This window comes from Chelonia mydas, chromosome 4, assembly GCF_015237465.2.
Source record: "Chelonia mydas isolate rCheMyd1 chromosome 4, rCheMyd1.pri.v2, whole genome shotgun sequence".
Classification (NCBI taxonomy): domain Eukaryota; kingdom Metazoa; phylum Chordata; order Testudines; family Cheloniidae; genus Chelonia; species Chelonia mydas.
The window spans coordinates 141458785-141466561 of record NC_057852.1 but is presented as its reverse complement, the minus strand read 5'-3'; the positions used below and the strand labels follow the sequence as shown (position 1 = coordinate 141466561).

General features: G+C 66.8%; 1 protein-coding gene across 1 annotated transcript; it reads left to right on the top strand.

Annotated features, from left to right (window-relative positions):
* Positions 1 to 438: 438 nt before the first annotated feature.
* On the top strand, positions 439 to 4848 carry LOC102938426 (fibroblast growth factor 18-like). Its single transcript, XM_043545891.1, has 3 exons — positions 439 to 855; positions 1902 to 2008; positions 4194 to 4848. Exons 1-3 carry the CDS (start codon positions 606 to 608, stop codon positions 4659 to 4661), a joined length of 825 nt encoding a protein of 274 aa, XP_043401826.1. The 5' UTR covers positions 439 to 605; the 3' UTR covers positions 4662 to 4848.
* Positions 4849 to 7777: the final 2929 nt, after the last annotated feature.

Sequence of the window (7777 nt, the reverse complement as noted above, 5' to 3'; positions counted from 1 at the left end):
CTGAGGACAGGGTCTTGCCATGGGAAGTATCTGGCAGCTGTTACTCTGGAGTCACTGCCAATCCCTCAGCTGTAACCCCTGGGGCCAGCAGAGACAGACCCCGGCACTTGGCGAGTGGACGCTGGGCCACCTTGACCGTGCCAGGCGAATGGGAGACCTCCAGGATTGGCCTGCTGCATTCTCCAGAGCAGAATGGCTGGGCAGAGATGCCAGGGCAGCGGCTGGAGTCGGACAATTCCTGGGCCCGGCTGGGCCAGCGTCCCGGTCCCCAGCCCAGGGTCCCAGAGGAGCACTCTCCAGGCCTAGGATCCCGGGTGGTGTCAGTCTGCAGCGTGTCCCTGCAGGAGGGGCAGGAAATGGAGCATGTGCCAATGGGCCTGCTCAGGGACGGACGGGGCAACATCCCTAAACCCCATTCGGGCAGGGGCCTGGGTAGAGAGACTGCCTGGGGCGAGGGGACAGAGACCTCTTTGGTGTCTGGGGGGAGGGTTGGGGGGCTGGGCAGGTCCCTGGCTGGAAGGGCCCTTCCGTGGCTCCCTGGGCAGACGGGCTATGGGCCTGGCCAGCATCTGCCCTTTGTCTCCTTGTGCTGTGAGGGGCTCGGCATGCCCCAGCCTCCTCCAGAGGAGCCTGACCCCCAGAGCCGCAGTGGGGAGCCAGCCTGCCTTTCCCTGCAGGAGTCTCACCGGCCAACGGCCGACTTCCGCCTCTACGTGGAGAGCCGCACACGGCACCTGGACGAGCTGAGCCGCCGGCACGTCCGCGTCTGCCAGCTGTACAGCCGCACCAGCACTGGGCACCTGCAGGTCCTCGGCAAGAGGGTCCGTGCCAACGGCGAGGACGGCAACCCATATGGTGTGGGCCTGGGAGGACCTCGGGAGGGCTGGCCGGGCAGACGGTGGTAGGGGGCTGCTGCCACGTGTCCTGCCCCCAGAGCTCCCCGAGGGCAGGGGAGCCCGGCTCTGCCCCACATTGGAGGCTGCTCAGGAGGGGCCCCTTGGCTGGGGACTCCCAGTTCCACAGCCACCCTCGCCCCAGCCCGGGGTGCCAGCAAACCCGCCCCAGGCCCATTCCCCTGCTCCCCTCAGGAGCTAGTGATCCTCCCCACCCGCCCAGGCGGGCAGCGGGAAGCAGTCGCTCTGGAGGCAGGAGGCAGATTCCAGCTGTGCCCTCCCGCTCGGGGCCGTGCCCGTCTGCGCTGCTGACGGCCGTGCTGGAGAGGCGGCGGGCAGCTGCGCCCACCGATTGCCTAGTAAACACCTGATGACGCGGTTCCTTATCCTGCAAGCCAGCCGGCCCCACCGGCGTCCCAGGCTGTCCTGGCAGGGGCCCAGGAATGCCGAGTATCCCAGCCACGCAGCCCGCATGCCAGCAGGGAGCTGCATGACCTTCCGGCCTGGGACACGCTGCCCACGTCCCGCAGCAACCCGAGCCCCAGGGAACTGCATCAGGCCCAGCATGAGCCTGGCACCCGGAGACCTGCCCTGCAGAGCAAGCACAGAGTAACGGGGCCCCGTGAGCAGGCAGCCAGCTCCCCCCAGCTCTGCCGGTGCCCCTCACTCCCGACCCGCAGCCCCCTGCTAGCCCAGTCCTGGGCCCCCCTAGCTCTGCCGGTGCCCCTCACTCCCGACCCGCAGCCCCTGCTAGCCCAGTCCTGGGCCCCCCTAGCTCTGCTGGTGCCCCTCACTCCCGACCCGCAGCCCCTGCTAGCCCGGCCCTGGGCTCCCCCCCCTCAGCTCTGCCGGTGCCCCTCACTCCCGACCCGCAGCCCCTCCACAATCCTAGCCCCGGTTTTGTGCCAGGCTGGGATGCTCCAGGCTCCTTCATCTCTGCTCCCCCCACCTGCCATGTCCCCCTCCCTGTCACGGCCACTCCTAACTACTGCGCCTGGCTCCTTGCAGCGCTGCTGGCCATGGAGAGCGACACCTTTGGGAGCCACGTTCGCATCAAGGGCAAGGAGACGGGCTACTACGTCTGCATGGACAGGAGGGGGAAGGTGCTGGGCAAGGTATGGGACCGGTGTGTGCCAGGCGTGCCCTCTCCGGGGGGCACAATGCTGCCCTGTCCCTCCAGGGCTCCCCCGGTCCCTTCCTGCTCCTCCCAGAGAGCCCAGCAGCGGGGGCCAGGCCCTGCACCCCTGAGCCACCTGGGGACACCCCCAACCCCTGCCCAGGTGAAGGGGCAGCCAGCAAGGGCCCCGGCCCCTCCCCAGAGCCGGCTGGGCGAGGGGTTGGGCTGGCTCGGGCCAGCAGCCTCCCCCGGGGGGTCACAGTGACCAAGCCACCTGCCAGGCCTAGGCTGGGCCCGGCTTGCGCCATGTGCTGTGACCAGGGCTCCATGCGGCCTGACAGTGACGTCGGTGCTGGTGTTCCCCTGCCCACGCCCCCCCAGCCCCCCACCCTCCTGAGCCCCCCAGCCTTCCACGCACCCCTCACCCGCCTGCACCCCCATAGCCTCCCCCATCGCCCACAGCACCCCCGCCTGTGCCCCCTGTCCCCCATAGCCTCCCCCATTGCCCACAGCACCCCCGCCTGCGCCCCCTGCCCACCTGCGCCCCCCAGCCTCCCACGCACCCCTCACCCGCCTGCCCCCCCATAGCCTCCCCCATCGCCCACAGCACCCCCGCCTGGGCCCCCTGCCCCCCATAGCCTCCCCCATTGCCCACAGCACCCCTGCCTGCGCCCCCTGCCCACCTGCGCCCCCCAGCCTCCCACGCACCCCTCACCCGCCTGCCCCCCCATAGCCTCCCCCAACGCCCACATCACCCCCGTCTGCGCCCCCTGCCCCCCCATAGCCTCCCCCATCGCCCACAGCACCCCCGCCTGTGCCCCCTGCACCACCCAGCCTCCCACGCACCTGTCACGGAGTGTGGGGGAGTCCAGGCCCTGCACCCCTCTTCCTGGGAGTCACTGAGACTCTCAGCCAGCCAGTAAAACAGAAGGTTTATTGGACAACAGGAACACAGTCCAAAACAGAGCTTGTGGGTACACCCAGGACCCCTCAGTCAAGTCCTTCTGTGGGAGCAGGGAGCTCAGACCCCAGCCCTGGGGTTCCCTGTGTTCCTCCACCCAGCCCCAAACTGAAACTAAACCCCCCCAGCAGGTTCCCTGCTGCAGCCTCCGTCCACATTCCTGGGCAGAGGTGTTACCTCCCCTCCCCCTCCTGGCTCAGGTGACAGGCTCTCAGGTCTCCCGTCCCCAGGGCACATTCCCAGGTCAACACTCCCCCCTCCCTGCTGCGTCACATCGTCACATCACCCCTCACCTGCCTGCACCCCCATAGCCTCCCCCCTCGCCCACAGCACCCCCGCCTGCGCCCCCTGCCCTCCACCTGTGTCCTGCATTCCCCGTCCCACCTGCATCTCACACCCCTGCTCGCCGCTATCCCGCCGGCCCCCACCTGCCGGCAACCCCCCGGTAGCCAAGGGACGACTCACCGGCCTGGCACGGCGCCTCCTGCTGGTCATCGAGGAATTAGCTCTTGTCCAGCCTGGAGCGCCCTCTGCAGGCCGGTGTCTCGCCTGCCGTTGGCCCCACGTCCCTCCCGGACCCCGGTGCCCTTTCCCCTAGGGGCTGTGCCCCAGCAGTACCCCCGCACTCTGGGTCTCCCCTCCCAGGGGAGCCCCCAACCCTCTAAACCCACCTTGCCTCCGTGGCTACTGCCAGTCGCCATCTAGCCCCCGCTCACTGGGCCAGACTGCAGTGTGTAATGGCCACTCATCGCGGGCAAGGGGGTTGGACCAGCTGCCTCTGCCTGTCCCCGGGCTGCCCCCCTCCAGCCCCAAGGCCTCAGCCTGGGGAGTTGCCAGGCTGGAGCTCCCCAGCTCCTCTTGGCCTTCCCCAGCCCTGCTCAGCCTCGGGTGCCCTGTGCTCCCAGCAGCCAGGCCCTCTCCCTCCAGGGCTGCAGAGACTCTGCTCTGCCTTCTGGCCCTGCAGCTCTTCTGTAGGGTCCAGCCTGGCGTGGCCCCAGCTGGGGCTGCTTCCCCAGTTAGCCTGGCTTGGCTGCTTTTAACCCGCTCTCCAGGAGTGGGGCAGCTGCCCCACAACACCCTCCCCCCTCACCTGCATCTCACACCCCCTGCTCTTCTGCATCCTCATGGCCCCCCATGCCTGCCAGTGTCCCCCCCGGTCCCCCACCTGCCTGTGTCCAGCACAGCCCCCCACCCGCTGCCTCAGTCTCTCTCTTCCCCCCAGCTGGACGGGCGGAGCCGGGGCTGCGTCTTCGTGGAAGAAGTCCTGGAGAACAACTACACGGCCTTCATGTCGGCCTGGCACCGGGGCTGGTACCTGGGCTTCACCCGCAAGGGGCGGGCGCAGACGGGGCCACGCACCCACCGGACCCAGCGCGAAGGGCACTTCATGAAGAGGCCCCCCAAGGGCGCAGGGGGCGAGGGGCAGAGCCCGTTCCGCTTCACTGCCCTCACCCAGCGGACTAAGCGGGCCCTGGGGCCCTCGAGCCAGAGGCCCGTGCCCAGCCGGTGCCCATCAGGGGCTGGGGCCCACGCTGTGCCCAGCTCAGCAGGGCGAGGAGACGGGGTCCCCGCAGGCAGTTCAGCTGCTCTGGCCACGCCAAGGCGGGTGGGCGAGCAGCTAGGGGGGCGGGCACAGGCGCTGCCCCACATTCCCGCGGGCTTGCAGTGGTGCACTGCCCCACAGCCCTGACAGGTGGGTCACCCCACACGCTGCGCAGGGGCTGCCCCAGAGAAGGGCTGGTTTCATGCTGCCAGAGGGGGACTAGTCGGTGGGTTAACGTCATTCAATATTGCGGCGTGGGGCCTGAGCGTCTGCCTCTCTCCCCTTGCGTCTGCTGCACCTCGGGGGGGGCAGCCTGGGGGGCCAGCGCCTGGAAGCCAGCTGGGCATGGCCCATGACTTCAGAGCTCGCCAGGCCAGCCCCGGGGGGCGGAGGGGAGGTATTGCTGGGGGGCAGGGGAGGGGGAGGTTTGCCAGGAGGGGAGGGGAGGGGGGAGGTATTGCTGTGTGGGGAGGGGAGAGGCCAGAGAAGGGGGTGGAGGCAGGAGAGGTATTACCGGCACAGGTGGGTGGGGGAGGGGAGGAGGTATTGCTGGGTAGGGAGGTGTGATGAAGGGGGACTCTTCTTAATGTTTCCTCTGAATAGTGTGGGGGTGCCTCAGTTTCCCCTAGGCAGTTCTTAAGTCTCTAGGTGGTGGGGTAACAGTGTAGGATCACTGCAGAGCCCTAGAGGGCAGGGGTGTGCAGGGGTCTGGACACAGAGAATGGCCGACACCCTGTTTCCTGGCAACTTCCTGCAAGGTGAGAGCTAAAAGGTTGGAGAACAAAGGAATCAGGTGCCCTCCTGGCCCGGGAAAGGGACAGAGCCCAGAGGAGGGGGGGCTGGAGAGAGTTTCAGTTTGGGGCTGGCTGGAGACATGGAGTGAAGGGCAGACGGGGTTCTCTGGCTCCCTGCCCCCCACAATGGACCCAGCAGAGGGGTCCTGTTCTCTGCACCTGCAAACTCTGTGTTAGACCATGTTTCTGTCGTCTAATAAACCTTCTGTTTTACTGGCTGGCTGAGAGTCACGTCTGACTGCGGAGTTGGGGGGCAGGACCCTCTGGCTGCCCCAGGACCCCGCCTGAGCGGACTCGCTGTGGGAAGCACACGGAGGGGCAGAGGATGCTGAATGCTCCGAGGTCAGAGCCAGGAAGGTGGAGCCGGGTGAGCTGTGTGTCCTGCAGACAGGCTGCTCCCCGAGAGGAGACTCCCCCAGAGTCCTGCCTGGCTTCGTGGGGAGCAGTTCCAGAGCAGCGCCCGGGGACGCCGGGACACAGTGCCAGAGACGTCTCAGGAGGCAGGCTCTGCACTCATGATGCCATGCTTGGAGCCCACTCTGAGCAGGTACTGGGGGCCCAGGTGCGGTGGGGAGGGGCATCCCCTGCTCTGTGGACACACCCAGCGGTGGCCCCTGCCTCTTCGCCCTTCTCCTCACAGCTGCGGGGAGTGCGTTTGGGGGGAAAGCCTGCATTGAGGGGGCAGAGGTCCCACTGGGCAAGCTGTGGGGGGAGGGGTGGAGCACCCCTGGCCCAGGCCTATGGGGCCAGCAGCAGGGACCAGCACGAGCCCCCAGAGCATCCCAGCGGGGCCTTGGGCAGCACGGTCACTGGAGCAGCCCTCGCCACGGGGCCTGTGCCAGGGCCGCAGCCACCGTCCGCCCTGCCCGCTTGGGGCCAAGGAGGGGGGCAGGCACCTGGGCCTGCCAAGTGCCAGGGGGCTCCTTGGCATGAGCCGTGGCGCCCTGCTCGGGACTGGGCCTGGCACCAGGCTGGGGCCTCCGGGGCTCGCTCAGCACTAATTGATCCTAACAAGCTGGAACGTCTCCCGGCAGCCTGCGGCTCCGACACACGGCGTCTGTCCGGGGAGCTGCCCGGCTGGCCTGGGGGTCGCAGGGCAACTGCCCCACCCCGCACACCCAGTACTCCCAGTGCAGCCCAGCCTGCTGCCAGGGGCTGGGGTGGTCCGTACCCTTCTGCCTGCCCCCCACCCCCTGTGAGCTGCACTGGCCCAGCCAGCTCGCAGCCTCGATGCTCTGGAACTGCTCCCCACGAAGCCGGTCAGGACTCTGGGGAAGTCTCCTCTCGGGGAGCAGCCTGTCTGCAGGACACACAGCTCACCCGGCTCCACCTTCGTGGGTCTGACCTCGGAGCATTCAGCCTCCTCTGCCCCTCCGTGCGCTTCCGAAAGCGAGTCCGCCCAGACGGGGTCTTGGGGAAGCCAGAGGGTCCTGCCCCCCAACTTCACAGTCAGACGTGACTCTCAGCCAGCCAGTACAACAGAGGTTTATTAGACGACAGGAACATGGTCTGCACACACCTGCCCTCTAGGGCTCTGCAACGATCATACACCCTTATCCCACCACCTAGATACTTAAGAACTGCCTAGGGGAAACTGAGGCACCCCCACACTGTTCAGAGGAAACATTAAGAACAGTCCCACTTCGTCACAGTGTTCTCCAGGATACCAGCTGCGAGACCTTTTTGTGGGCTGACTGTGTCTCTTTGGGACAGGATCCAGGCCTTGCTCTGGTAACTGCCAAGGGTTTGAATTTGAATCCAGGGAAGCAATCGGTGGAGAGGGAAATGGTCAGTGAAATTGCAGATGACCTGGCTGGCAGGGGGGATGAGCTGCTAGGCTCAGGATACCTGCCTGCCTGTAACCAGACCCCTGGGGCTGGGTGGGACAGAGAGATGCTCCCCACCCCCCTGCACACTGGAGAGGGGGCTCGCGCTGGCTCTGATGCAGTGAGGAAAGCAGCGAGCTCGCTGCCTGCCCCCACTGGGACAGCAAGGGCCGCGCTGAGCAAGGAGGGAGCTGAGACCCCAGCTGAGTGGGGGGAGACACAGGCAGGGCAGGGGATCTGTGGGGAGTGGAAAGGTGCTTGGTAAGGAAAGTCTGGATGAGCCTAGGCAGCCTTGTGAGCTGATGGCTGTGTCTAGTCAGCAGTGTGGGAAGGCGAGGAGAGTGGAAGATGAGTGTCCCTGGACCTTACCTGTTAGCTGGGTGGAGAATTGTGACAGGGAAGGAAATGTGTCTGTGTCTGTCAGGGGTATTGACTTGCCTATGGAGGGAGCTACCCTGGTCTCCAAGCAGTTGTCTGTGACCAGCCTTGTGTGCTGGGACCAGGGGAATGAGATCCCAAGCTGGGTGTCTGGGAAAGGAGAAAGCGTGTCCGGCTCTTCTGTGTCTGTGGAGCAGACAGAAGGGGTCTTTCAGCCTGTGATGGTTGAGGGTCGTGCAGTTGTCTCAGAGCTGGTTCTGGATTC